Below are 14,028 nucleotides of genomic sequence, written 5' to 3'. Positions count from 1 at the left end.
GTGGGTGGGTGGGTGGGTGGGTGGGTGGATGGATGGATGGATAGATAGATAGATAGATAGATAGATAGATAGATAGATAGATAGATAGATGAGAGAATAAATAAGTGAATAGATGTTAATGAATAACTAAATAAATGGGTGTAATGTCTTGTGCTTTATAATCCCAGCACTGAAGAGTGAACTCTGGCCAACCTAGCCTACTTAGCAAGTTCCAGGTCAGCAAGAGACCCTCTCTCAAAAATCCCTAAGTGAACCCCTTATGTGCACATACAGAGAGAGAGAGAGAGAGAGAGGGAGAGACTTTTCAAAGGTTCTCAGTGGGCTAGAGGAACCCAGGTTTGTAAGAAATAAATACATTCTTAGAAACTATTTAGTTATCTTACATTCACATTTTACTTTGACCAAAACCAAGATGGGGAGAGTGTCACACAGAAAAAGCAGACAATGAAAATTCTTAAATGGCCTTCGAGACCCTAAGGAACTATGGTATAGGAAAGAACAGTGATGGACAAACTGCCTAGGCTGGGTGGGGTCAGAGGTGCTCACCTGAGAGGCGATCTGTGACATCCAGCACTGCAGGACCTGTCAGGAAACGCACGCGCCCAGCAAACGCTTGCAGGAGGCAAAGGTGGTCTGAAAGAGATGGAGACATCGGTGACTGTGACATCCCCAGCCATGCCAACACACCAGGTGCTCATGGTGCTAGGTGTTCACACGCCCTCATGAGAAGGGGGCCCTATGGGGAGTCGAATTAACTCTTTGAGATCACAGTGTCTGTCTGCCTAAATGTCTATAGGTCTGTGTCTGTCTGGGGGATGTGTGTCAGTGGGTATGGATGTGTGTATGTGTCCATGTATGTCTGTGTGTGTATGGGTGTGTCTTTGTGTGTGCAAGTGTGGAGGTGAGAGGATAACCTCAGGTGTGGGTCCTCGACTTCCACCTGATATGAGGCAGACTCTAACTTGCCACTGCTGTATGTCAGGCTAGAAGGCCCGTAAGCTTCTGGGACTCACCTGCAGAGAAAACAAACATATATCCAGATCGATCTGGGACTTGTGTGACAAGTATCTTACCCACTGGCCTATCATCCCAGCTTGGGACCAGCTTTTGAAAAAGCAAATGAACATAAGATATCAGAGGAAGTGTGGGCAGCCTCAAGCAGTTATATTGACTCCCAAACAGTCTGCCATTTACTCCCGTATAGTCTGCGATTTTCTAAGTTGTCTTAAAGTGAGGTTTGAGATAAATGACTGGCAGACAGAAAACAGACACACAAATGCTGACGCTAGTCATCAATGAAGGGAATGGACTAATGGATATAAACGTATTTCTAGCTTCAGGGTAAACTGAGGCATTCCTTGATAGTCATACAAAGCCCATCACGGGGCTGGGGGTAGCATTCAGAAGTCAAGGCTTTCAGTAAGTCTGAACTCACACTCTGGTCATTAGGATGCTCCATGCTGAATAGTCATTTATTCCCACAGTGAGAACGTCCTGGTACCCTTCTCATGCGATAGACGTGGAGCCCAAAACCAGTACAAAGGAGTCCCCCGGCCCTCTGGGAGGTTTCTTTGATTTGAACATGAGCCATAAGTCAGGGTGGGAACTGTGCTCATGTAGCCAGAGCCTGAGCACCCATAAGGGTAGATCAACACCCTTGGTCTGTCCCACAAAGGCACAAGCTCAGACTGGTCTCCGGCTACCTCCCTACTGCTACTGCCATGAACCTGGAGGTACTGCTTTGCCCAGCACCCAGAATGCTCAGCTCCCAGCATGCTCAGCACCCAGAATGCTCAGCTCCCAGCATGCTCAGCTCCCAGCATGCCCAGTGCCCAGCACCCAACATGCATTTTGCAACCACAACAGTCATGGAACAAATTAATGGAAGGTAAGGCAGATAGTGAAATGCCCTCTGAGAGTTGTGGCTATGAAGCTTGCCCACACCCCAGAGTGGGGGCCAGGGTGCTATGAAGCTTGCCCACACCCCAGAGTGGGGGCCAGGGTGCTATGAAGCTTGCCCACACCCCAGAGTGGGGGCAGGGCAGGTGTGTGTGTCCTGGTGTCCTTAGTTGATTTTCTGCTCCCATATTTTTTTTTAAATGAACAATTTATAAACAATAAAGCTTTATTTGGCTCAGGGTTTGGAGGCTGGAACATCCAAGAGTAGGTATGAGCCTCTGGTGAGGGCACGCCCAGGGTATAAAGTGGGCAGAGGCCCTGACATAAGCAACTCCTGAAAGGTCCACAGATGGATTGCCGCAACCACAGGAGGGTTTCAATTGTAGTGTGGTTTAGAGGAGGTGACATCAAAGCAAAGCGCCTAAGGTCAAGAGGCGTGGGTTTAATAAGAGGGTGGCCCCTCCCATGTAGCACTGCGAAAGCAAAGCACTTCTCCCTTCTCCGTCCTCTCCCATGTGACTCAGCCCTGCTCCTGGATCCTTGACACCGTCTTCCGGGGCCAGAGGGAAGTGCACCTGGGCAAGTCCTTGAAAGTTGACTACCAGCAGATCAACCAGGCGCTGCTGTGGCAGCCAGCATACAGCAGGCGCCTCATAAATGCTTGCAGGGTACATGGTACATGTAGTTGACGGATACTTGGTGCTAGGATATAGGTGGTGCTTGGAAAATGCTTTCAGGGTACGCCTGCCTGGTCAGTGTTTACAGAGAGGTTTCTCCTGGCTGGCTTATGAATGCCAGAGCAGTTTACACACGCACTTGGTCTGCCGCGATTTAGTCACCCCTGTGAAGACTTACCTTTTGGGATCGCCTTCAGATTTAATGAGACAGGAGCACACTGTATGAGCTACCCCCTCCCCTCTATGCCTTGACTTGCCCATCTATGAAATGGGGATAATCCCAGTTCCTTTCTCATTGAGTTGCTGTGAGAATTAGATTGCTTAACTTAATGTTTAGGATTGGCCCCATGTCATAGAATCAATAAGGTATCCCCTATTTGTAATAAGTTCTATTACTGTCCTAAAATTCTCACAATGGAAACATCAAATAACAGGCCAGAATCTTGATCTGGCTTGAGGTAGCTCAGCAATAGAATATTTGCCTAGCATGTGCAAGGGCCCTGAGTTAGTTCTGTTCCATTTAAAAAGAGAGAGTGAGATGGTAGTGGCGGTGGTGGTGATGATGTTGGACTCTAATATTTGAAAGGCTAAAGTCAGTACTCCATTAGCTTGGCCTACATTTTCAGAGGGTTCTTTTTGCCTCCCAAGGAGGTCATGATTTGCTATGCAGTGAAAAGAACACAAGATACTGTGCTATGAGAAGAAAGCAGGCCTAGCTAGTCAGTCAGAGACCCTGATCTCCTTTGGTTCCCTTCTCTACAAAGGGTCAGAGGGCTCTCCATGTGTTATCAGACTTGCTTCACTTAGAGAAGCCCTGGGGCCACCAGGACATTTTATCTTCAGACTACTGGAAAGCCACAGAAGAACTGTGGGAGTTGGAAAAAAAAAAAAAACAAGTAAAAAAATCAACAAGAACTTAGCATTTAGCATCTTTTACTTTAGTTTTTTTTGTTTTGTTTTGTTTTGTTTTTGTAATTTTTTTTTGAGACTGGGTCTCAGTGTGTAGCTCTTGGAGTTCTGCCTGTGCATATTTGCAAATGTAATTGTGATGTTATACGTTTGAATTTGCATCCTGTTTAAGCAAATCAGAGCATGAGCATTTCAAGCCACAGGCTGCCCTGAGATAATGTTCTTAGCTTAGGTGGATGGGTCAGTTCCCCTCCTTGTAGTGTTTCCTGGATGACCACACCCAGTTTGGGCCTCTTGGAGGACTGTAGTGTGTTCAGTTACTGACTTACGATGACTGTTCATAGGCGATCAAGCCACTGTGCACATTGCCATGGTTTTCATACTTTCCCAAAAGACAATCCTCCTAAGGGTTAGGGAGATGGGTGTGTCAGGAAAGCACTTGCCACACAAGCGTGTAGCCCTGAGTTCTATGCCTAGAATACACAGGGAACAAAGGCCCGGGATGGTATTGTGTCCCAACACGGGGGAAGGGAACGGGTGGATCCTTGGAGCTTGCTATGCAGCTTTTCCTGGTCCCAGGAAGAAATCCTATCTCAAAAAACCAAAGTAGACAGTTCCCAATGTCTGTCCTGAATAGAATTACATGAAAGAGCCTATATCCAAATTACATTCTCTTGTGGGTTTTCTCTAGGTAAACTTGGACAAATATGAACACTTACAGAAGGCAGGGATTTTGAGTGTTTGGTATATTGGAGGGGCGTCTAAGCCCGTTAACAACATGATGTCACTCATGTGATTTACAGACATTGAAACTCAGAGAGCAGATAGCAAAACTAGACCCAAGGCCACCAGCATCCCCAAGCTTATCTGGCCTCTCCAGCACCAGCCAGAGGCTGAGCTAAATTAAGAGAGCTCCTCTGGGCTGTGAGAAGCTGGAACGCCAAGGTCACCTGTGGGAGGCAGAGCTGTCTGCAGCCTGAGGTTTTCATCAGGCAAATGTCTTCTACAACTAACCTAACAGTAACAGAGCCCAAAAGGGCCAACCAGTCTGCTCCGGCACTTCCTTAATCCTCAGAAAAATTCCCCTGAAATCAGGTCTCAGTGTCTCACAGGAAAGAAAAAGCACTGAGCCTCTCATTCAAAGAAACCTCAAAGCAGGAAGTGGGTGATGAAGGGCAGGGGCCAGGGTGCAAGCTGCCCAGGCTCCTTTCCTGAGATCCCTAAGGGATCAGCCACAGAAATCAGCAGCCGTCATATCAACCAACACAACATCCAAGCTTCCGACCCTCAGGAAAACCAAGGAAGAAGCCACAAGGCTTAGTTGTGGCTGATGAGATGATGCCACCCCTGAATCTCACAGTGTAGAAGCATCTTCAGACTCATCCTAGAAAAGCCAGCCTCCCCATTATTGTACCATCTGGACTTCATGCCAGAAGACAGCAGCCTCGCTTGGCATTACTCTTGATCCTCCTGCCCTGCAATTAGCAGGAAACAGACTGCAGCATGCTGTGCTGACACTCTGGCCTTCCACATTTAAGCATTGCCCAGCATTTGACTGAGCATCTCCTGCCTGGAGCCAGAATCTGTGTGGACCATGAGGAAGCAGGTTGGCAAGACAGCATTTTCATATGAGGAGTCCAGTAGACTAGAATCACCAGGCTTAGCTGGGTGGTTTTCTGTCCCTACTACCCAAGGCTCTGCAGCTTTCACCTAATCTCTTGGGCAATAGGAAGTTTGGTTACTTGTCACCTGGGCTAAGCTCAGCTCATTCTAGGCAGATGACAGCCTTTCCTGGGGCCAACATAATTCTACCCTGGTCATTTACTAGGGGCAATTAAATTCTCCATGTCACTAACCTAAATCCTTAAGCTTGTCACTTTATGGACAGGAACACCTTCAGGATCAGTGTTGCTGGTGGGACTGAGGTGTGTTTCATAGTAAACCCACCTGGCCCAGACAACTCATTGCTACACCTGCTGGAACAGAACCACACTCGGAGTCAAGATACCTCGCTGCATGATGTAGCCTCCACAGGAACTTTTGTGAAGGATTTATAGGGCTCCCTTGAACCTTTGGGGCCAATGCGGTTACATTCCAAACCTCAGCATTGATCTGAGTACAGAAGAAGCTCCCCCAGCCCCACCCACCCACACATACATCCCCTGCATCATTATTTTCCCAGAGCCTCTGGCTAGTGGACCAGGAGGGCTCTTTCCTGCTGTATCCAAGAGGACTTTGTCCCAACAGGGAGAACTGCATGGCTGAAACTCTGCTTGCAGCATGCTGATCTCCAAAGGTTTCTGTGTTAGGAGCTTAGTCCTCAGTTTGGAAATGTTGGAAGGTGGTAAGACTTTCAGGATGCAGAAGTTAGCATAAAGTAATGAGATCATTAAAAACGTTGCCCATGAAGATTAATAGAGGCCTTGAGAAGTGAATTAGCTCCCATGATGTTCTTTAAATAAATTAAAAAGTGTGTGAGTGTGTGTGTATGTGTGTGTGTATGTGTTTGTGTGTGTGTGCGCGCTCACATGAGTGCACACACGTGTGTGTAGGTCAGAGGTGAGTTTCAGGTGTGAGTCCTTGCCTTCTATCTCATTTGAGATGGTCTCATTTCAGCACTCCATTCACTAGGCTACCTGGGCTTCCCAGGACTCTCCCACCGCTGCCTCCCGGCCACCACAAGAGCACTGGGATTTTAGATGTGGATGCTGCCATGTCCCACCTGAAGTGGGTCCTGGGGTCTGAAATTGTGTACTCACGCAGAAAACTGTTCACTGAGCACAACCACCTTTCCTGGAGGAAAGGTGTAATCTCTTGCAGGTGCTCCCACCATTGTGACACTATCTACCACTGTGACATCATCACCACTGTGACATCATCACCATTGTGGTGCCATTTCACTATGAAGCCTCCATGAAAGCTGATCGTCGGGCTGGAGAGGTGGCTCAGTGGTTAACAGCACTGTCTGCTCTTCCAGAGGTCCTGAGTTCAATTCCCAGCAACCACATGGTGGCTCACAACCATCTGTAATGGGGTCTGGTGCCCTCTTCTGGTGTGTCTGATAATAGCTACAGTGTATTCATATACATAAAATAAATAAATCTTTAAAAAAAAAAAAAGAAAAATTAGTGTCACACTCTTAGACTTTGAGAACCATAAATTTTCTTTTTTTTTTCTTTTCTTTTTTACATAAACATCCCAGCCTTGGAGATTTTTGTTGTAGCAGCAGAAACAGACTAATACACAGGCTACTCCCAAGCCTACTGCTTTTCGGGGTCTTCATCCTAGGTGGGCACAGCAGGTCCTTGAGTAGAGGGCACCTGAGTCTTATAGGAGACACTAAATCCTGTTGTCCAAAGCGCCAGTCTTTTCCGTGCTAAGGAAGGTTGGCCTGGTGGCACAGAGCAACCTAAAACCCTTGGCAGAGAGAGTTAAAAGAGCCCTCTCCCCTGACAGGAGCGCTCATCCTCCTCAAATAGCCAAAGCCCGTTACTCTGCTTTGTGTAGGTTTTCCCAATAAATCCAGGGCCTGGCGTGATTTACCAAGAGCCTTGATTATTGGCAACAGCAATCTCACTCAGCCAGAGCAGCGCAGCGAGTGAGCTGTAATTTAGGGCCCGATTTGTATTGTTTGTTCCACGGCAACAAACTCAGCAAATCATAAATTTCCTCCGAGATAAAAAAATGTGGAAATTGACAATATTTATGAACTCGGGAGACAAAAAGGGACTTGACCAGGCCTTTGATTTGTAACTGAAACTTCTCCTGGTGGCTCTAGCCAAGGACATAGCTTGCCGTCCCAGGCCCAGGAACTAGGTTCTGGCCAAGGCATAGGGAGGGAGACGAGGTGAGTATGTCAGGGGTGTCTTGCCCAGGACTTGCTTTATGAATGCCAGTGGCCATGTGCCACCTGGCATCAGATACACAGCAGAGGCAGTCTTCAGTCACAAGTTCCTTCACACTGGCCCAGACATAGCCCTACTCAGGGACCACCTTCTCCGAAGACCTTAAGTGTTTAAACTTGCTCTTCCCTCTAGGGATATACTAAATATCACCTAACCAGGGAAGAAACAGGAGATGTAACAAAAAGTCCCCTGACACTGGGGAACTGAACAGAGATGCTATCATGATGACTGCCCAGTATGCCTTGCTCCCTTTCTGGGTCCCTTGCTCCTCTGTTTCAGTCTGTCACCAACCCCTGGCACAGATGAGGTTTGCCAAGAACAACTCACTCACCCCTGCGGTGCCCTGTGGCCCTGAGAAAGTCATTTTCCTCTTGTGGCTGACCGTAGGGAAGCTAGAGCAGGCCCTCTCTCATTGCCTCCGTTAGACCCACACAGTACCTAGTAGACTGCGGCAGTCTGACCAAGAAGGGCCCGGTAGGCTCATATATTTGGTCATTAGGGAGTGGCACTACTTAGCAGGATTAGTAGTGTGGCCTTGTTGGAGGAAGGGTGTCATTGGAAGTGGCCTTTGGGGTTTCAAAAGCTCAAGCCAGTCCTGGTGTCTCTGTCCTCTTGCTGCCCAAGGATCCAGATCCCCAAGCTACTTCTCTAGCACCATGTCTGCCCGTGTGCTGCCATGCTTCTCATCCAGGTGATTAGGGACTAATCCCCTGGCACTGTAAGCTAGCCCCGCTTACATGCTTTGTCTTATAAGAGCTGCCACAGGCGTGGTGTCTCTTCAAGGCAATAGAAACCTTAACTAAGACAATGAGTGTGGTGGCCCAGATGCAGGGACTTCCCACAGCCCCACAGGAACTGCGGAGGGATGCTCACCCAGGCTGCCCATCATGGCATCCAGTACGGTGGAGGCAGCGGTGGAAATCCCAGAGTTCTTAGAGTTAAGGTTGTCTGCAGCAGCGATGATGAGGGACAGCAGCATGGGGTGGATGCTCTCTTTCAGGATGGGAAGCATTTGTGCGAGGCATTCCAGCGCCCACTGGTTCACTTTCTTGTTGGAATCGTGAAGCCTTGGGGTGAAAGCATCAAAGACCTATTGAGGGAACAAAAACACCAAGAGTTTGTGGGCTTGGCAGGCATCAGCTGAAACTACCCCTGCATCCCTGGAATGGATCCCCAGACCTGTTGCTAGCACACTCCCAGTGATGAAGAAGAGCTCCTCTCCTCAAAAGGGGAACAGGCATAAAGAGGAGGGACGGACTGTATTCACATGTCAATCATCCAGAACACTGGGGCAGGTCCTCTTCACTATCATTCACTGATGACCTTAGCAGCCCATGTTGCTGGTGCTGTTATCATTCTCCGGTTTCCCAGTAACAAGGAGGGCTCATGGAGGAGACTGAGTCTCCTCAGATTGCACAGCTAGTGGAGGGCTTGGGTTGCCACCTGCCCGTCAGTGTCACTCCAAGGAAAAGCAGTAAACCTTCCTGGTGTTCAGCCAGTTACCCAGACTGTCCTTCATTTACAGCCCAGCCACTGTCCAACCACAGGCTCTGATACCAAATATTATGAAAATAATGAACTGCAGGTGACCCAAGTCATTGATGGCAGCACCCTCTCTGGCAGAGGGACAGAAGCCACCCAGAAAATCTCTGAGTGTTCTATAGATGCGCTCAAAACCCTCAGTCACACCCGCCTATTCTTTTACAAAGACCATCTGAAAAGTGAGTGCTTAGGGGCTCCCTGTACATCCCTCCAAATCAGTTCAGAGCTCTCCGGATCAAGTTGTCACCGACAGGAAGGAATAAAGGAGGACGAGCATGGGCGCGTGCTCACCTGGACTAGGTTGGCAGCCACGAGCTCTGGCTTGGCCTTGCAGTACTCAAGGAGCTTCCCAACGCCTTCCATCCGAGCCTGGAACTCCTTGGCCTCCAACAGCCTGGTCAGCTCCCGCAGCTGCTCTGCCATCTCCACACTGCCCCGCACGGAGGAGGAGCGTAGCCCCATCAGTCTCGGGCCATTGGAGCCGAGCCTAGGCGGAAGCAGGGGCTGACCCCTGGGGAAGAGCCCAGGGGATGAACGTATCCCTCATCCCAGCTGCATCCCACTGCCAGGTAGGACAGAAACAGTGTGTCTCCTACAGCTTAGACCAACCTCTGCCTCTTTTGAATGCTACTTGAGGACACTGCACTTGGGGGTCTCTGGACATCTCTTTGTCCTCAAAGGACAGTAAGCAAGGTTCTCTCTTCCTGGTTTTTGCATTTCCCTTTTCTGAGGATGTGTAAAGAATTGAGAGTAGGGAGGTTACATAAGAGTGGACCACGGACAGATGGCTCGTGCAAGTGTCGAGGGAGAGGGGATCAACCCAGGGTCTCGTGCATGCTAGACAAGTGATCTGCCACAGAGAAGCCCACCCTGCCACCAGCCCAGCTAGAATATATTTAAGCTAAGGATAAGGGAAGACCCAAGATTCTGGAGGCCATCATGTCCCGCCTCTGTTGTTTCCGATATCCTGCCCCTTGTTGGCTTGTCTCTCACATGCCTCTAGGAACAGAGAGTATACCTGCTCCTCACATTGAAATTGCATATCCATCAGAGCCTAGACTGTCTCAGCCAGCATGAGACGCTCTACCCAGGATTCCCACCCCCCCCCATACTTAGTTCAAAGCCAGGGTCTCAGAGCTCCTGCCCTAGACCCAGGTCCCACCCAACAGGCTCCAATATCACCCATTCTATCATTTGTTCATGCGGTTCACATTCTTGTCTACTGAATACCAACAGCTGTGTTTGGGTCCTGAGAACAAAGAGGCACATAGTGTTTGCCTTAAACATCTCACAAATAGATAGGAGACAGAGGTATGAAGGAGAGGGGGCAGCTTGTCCACCCTGAGGATATGGGGGCACCATGTCAGAGGGTGTCAGGGAGAAGGTGACAGGCAAGCTGCATCTTGTAGAATCGACACACACAAGTTCTAGGTACTCAGGATAAGGAAAGACAGAACAGAGCAAAGAAAGAAGGCATGAAGACAGAAAGATTGGGAGCTGATCTAGTTAAAGGAGGGGGAGTTGAGTAGGAGGATACAGGATGTCACTCAAGAGCTCAGCATCTGCTTCCTTCCCAGACATCTGCTACAGCCAGCTATTATCCTCACTGGACTTGGCAGAAGGGTTCCCATTTCAAGCAGAGGATTCCCTCTTGGTTCTTAACTGTTCCCGTACACACCCTCCAGCTCTCAGGCCAGGTCTTCTTGACTTCCTGTGTCCAGTTCTACCTCAAAACTACCCCCCAGGCTGACCAACCTAGCAGCTGAAGGACATGCTAATTTAAGTGAACAAAGAGACGCTGAGCTTAAACAGAGAGCCTGGCAGAGCAGAATCACATTCGCCTTGACTCAGCATCTCTGGCAGAATTGAGTCTGCCTAGGATGTGGGGAAGAGACCGTATCCCTACAAATCCATCCATTACAAATGCAGTGGATGAAACCCGATTGCAGAAACACAACTAAGTTTCAGACACACTCCACTCCACAACCCACCCCCATGGGCACATAAGACACCATTGTCAGCTTTGGTCATGGGGCCCCAGAGACACAAGAACAGCCATACCCTTCGTGACTAGGCAGCCCGTTCTCACACACCACCAGACTCTTTGACACCTTTCGACCTTTGGCAGATTGGAGTTCGTGATTGTCTTGGATTCCCTTGAGAAATAGACACAGACAGTAAGCCAAAAGGGGTATGCCATACCAGTCAAAAGCATAACAAGAATGATAAATATGCCATCTATCTCAGAGCATCCCCAGGTCACAGTCTGGAGCCCTGGAGGTAGGTGGGTAGAGACTGCAATCTCCACTTAAGACAAGAAGGAATGGAGGCCCAGAGAGTTTGAGACACATAGGGAAGACCCAGGTATAAGCACTGGAGACAGCACATTTAAGCCACCTGTCAACAGTCCCTGGGACCCAGACTCATTCCCTGACCTACAAGAGGGCCGAGCCGAACACTCGAGTTCCCCCAAGCTCACCCGTTGTTTGATGGCTGCCATGACTTTCCGTAGGTCATGAGATGGGAGAGATTGCTTCAGGAATGCATCAAACTTTGCATTGGCCATCAAGATATTCACCATCTTCCGGCCATAAAACCTGCCACCCGGGAGAGAACAAATGAGGAAACAGCCGCTGAGAGGCTAATAAATTCACTCTACAGCTTTATACAACTTTCCCAATTATAACAGGAGAGCTTTGCATACTTCTAATTAGGAAAGCAATCCCTACCCAGTTAAAAATTAGATTCATAAAAGAATAAACATCATCCATAATGCCATTACCAAGAGGAAATCACTATTAAATTTTTATATATTTTCTTTGTGGTTTTTTTCTATGCATTTACATTTTAATAGATAGCAGAATTCACGGGCAACTTGTTTCCAGACTGTTCACTTTCCTATTAATCATCTTCCCTAACTATGTGATGTTCTCCATATGTATCTTATTTTCAAGATTTTCTAAAATGTATGTGTATGCATGTTTGTCTAGGTATATGTGTGTGTGTGCGGGTACTGCAGAGTCCAATACACAATGTCAGAACTCCTGGAGTTGTGGATGATCGTAAGCTGTACACTGTAGGTACAAGGAATGGAATTTGGGTTCCCTGGAAGACTTCTTGGATGTACCCAACCACAACCTACCTCAAAGCATAAACAAGACACTAGTAGCAGCTTTGGCCATAAACGTAAGAACAGCCATATGTCTCCTCACTGGGAAAGTGCTCTTAACCACTAAGCCATCTCTCCAGCTCCTGTAAGTATCTCCTTAATAAATATCCATTTTAACTATTATCCAATATATCCAATATCCATATAGCTATATATCCAATTAAAAGAATATTTAATATTCTGTTGCACAGCTATCAAAAGTGTTCTTTTTTTCCCCCTAGGTTGGGACAGAAGTCAACTCTACCTGCTAATAGTGCTGGCTAGGTACAAGAATCAAGGAGAGCATGGGTCTGGGAACTCACACTTACACCAGGACTGGAGAGAAAGGGGAGGGGCATCCTAAAGTTTACAACATGGTCTGACACAACAGCCAGACATGGTTGGAGAATGTGAGGCTGAAGGAAGCCAGAGGGAGGGGCAGGCTGTATTCAGGGCAATGTGAAGGGGCTGGGCTTTGGCCTACAAGCCATGGGAAGCTGAGAATGCCCAGATATGCATGCTAATCTCAAGGCAGCAAAGATGTCTCGTCGCCTGTAACTCCAGCATCAGGGGATTGAGCATCCTTTCATGGCCTCCGTGATCACCACCACCCACCCACCTATCCCTCCCCTCACTCACACACACACACACACACACACACACACACACACACACACACACACACATGCTTAAATTAATCTAAAGACAAAATCAATCTTCTAACTCTGACAGGAAGTGAAGGAACTTGAAGACCTGTCAGGAGGCCACCATCACAAGCCAGGCAAGACATGAAGTTCAGAAATAAGCAACAGAGTGGGAATAAGATAAGGTCAGTCAGTTTGAAGAGCTGATAAAGGAGCCAGAGTTGAAGAATTTCCAAGCTTGAAGCAGACAGCACCTAGAAGGATGGTGTCCCACCCAACCTCAGACTCTGTTATTTACAAAGCGCATCTCTGTTTTCCACAAAGGAAAACCAAGGCAAGAAAGTGCTAGCTAGTTTCCACTGTCTTCTGTGCCACTGCCACACGAGTCGGGGCTTACAGATGAACAAAGGTCACATGTCTTGTAGTCCTATCTTTTCTCTTGCATGCATTCTTCCCTGCTCTGCAAGAAAATGTGGGGTTTGGGTCATTCCTCTCACACGAAGTCTTTTTCTACTTGTGTCTGACTGCTGCCCTGCTGCTCTCTGTCACTACAGCAACTGTGGTCTCAGTGCCAAGGGACCGTACGGTACTTCTAAAGCATTTGAGACAGAAATTAGCTCAGCATTCTCTCAACAGCACCCAACGGGATTTCTGAAAACACCCCCCACCCCTCAGTTAACAATCAAGGCAAGGTTCCTAGCGCCATTCCTTCCTACAGTGCAAACTTTAATTCCACAGTTCATGCAATGAGCAACAGCCACCACAGAGTTTGCAAATGTGCAGATAGAGAACAAAACCCAGATTAGTCACTGGCCGGCCAACAACAAGTAGGTGAGGCCTCCAACTAGAAGATGCATACATGGTGGTTTCAAAGATGCTATGGCACAGAGGACAACATAGCTGGGAGGATTCAGTAAAGAAATGGGAAAGCCCATTGTGCATCTTGCATAACTTGGTGAGTATTGGAGACTTTGGACAACATAGGGAGGCAGAATTGGGAAAAGGCAAAGAGTTGTCTCAAGGACACTTTATACTGAAGATGGGAGTGGGGCCTCAGGGAATGGATACCCTGGTGGTATTAGAGAGAAGAGACTGATCCTGGTGGTAGGAGAGCCAGAGAAAGGAGAGACAGTGGTTAGCTTTAATTGTCAACTTGACCTAATCTAGAGTCACCAGGAAAGGGAGTCTCAATGAGAAGAGATCTAAACTAGGTTGGTCTATGTGCATCCCTGTGAGGATATTCTGTGAGGTTGGTCTATGTGCATCCCTGTGAGGATATTCTGTGAGGTTGGTCTATGTGCATC

General features: G+C 48.0%; 1 protein-coding gene across 1 annotated transcript in view; it reads right to left on the bottom strand.

The window, feature by feature from the left end:
• The window catches only part of Togaram2 (TOG array regulator of axonemal microtubules 2), a 59,174-nt gene that overhangs the window by 4,225 nt on the left and 40,921 nt on the right, over window positions 1-14,028 (bottom strand). The window contains exons 15-19 of the mRNA XM_021149796.1: window positions 11,412-11,529; window positions 10,994-11,088; window positions 9,224-9,362; window positions 8,264-8,480; window positions 547-633 (exon numbers count right to left, since the gene is read on the bottom strand). Of these exons, the coding sequence (XP_021005455.1) occupies window positions 547-633; window positions 8,264-8,480; window positions 9,224-9,362; window positions 10,994-11,088; window positions 11,412-11,529 (656 nt within the window). The remainder of the gene's footprint in view (window positions 1-546; window positions 634-8,263; window positions 8,481-9,223; window positions 9,363-10,993; window positions 11,089-11,411; window positions 11,530-14,028) is intronic.

The sequence above is a fragment of the Mus caroli genome, chromosome 17 (genome assembly GCF_900094665.2).
Source record: "Mus caroli chromosome 17, CAROLI_EIJ_v1.1, whole genome shotgun sequence".
Classification (NCBI taxonomy): Eukaryota; Metazoa; Chordata; class Mammalia; order Rodentia; family Muridae; genus Mus; species Mus caroli.
Note: the sequence above shows the minus strand (reverse complement) of the source record. Positions and strands in the feature narration are given on the sequence as shown.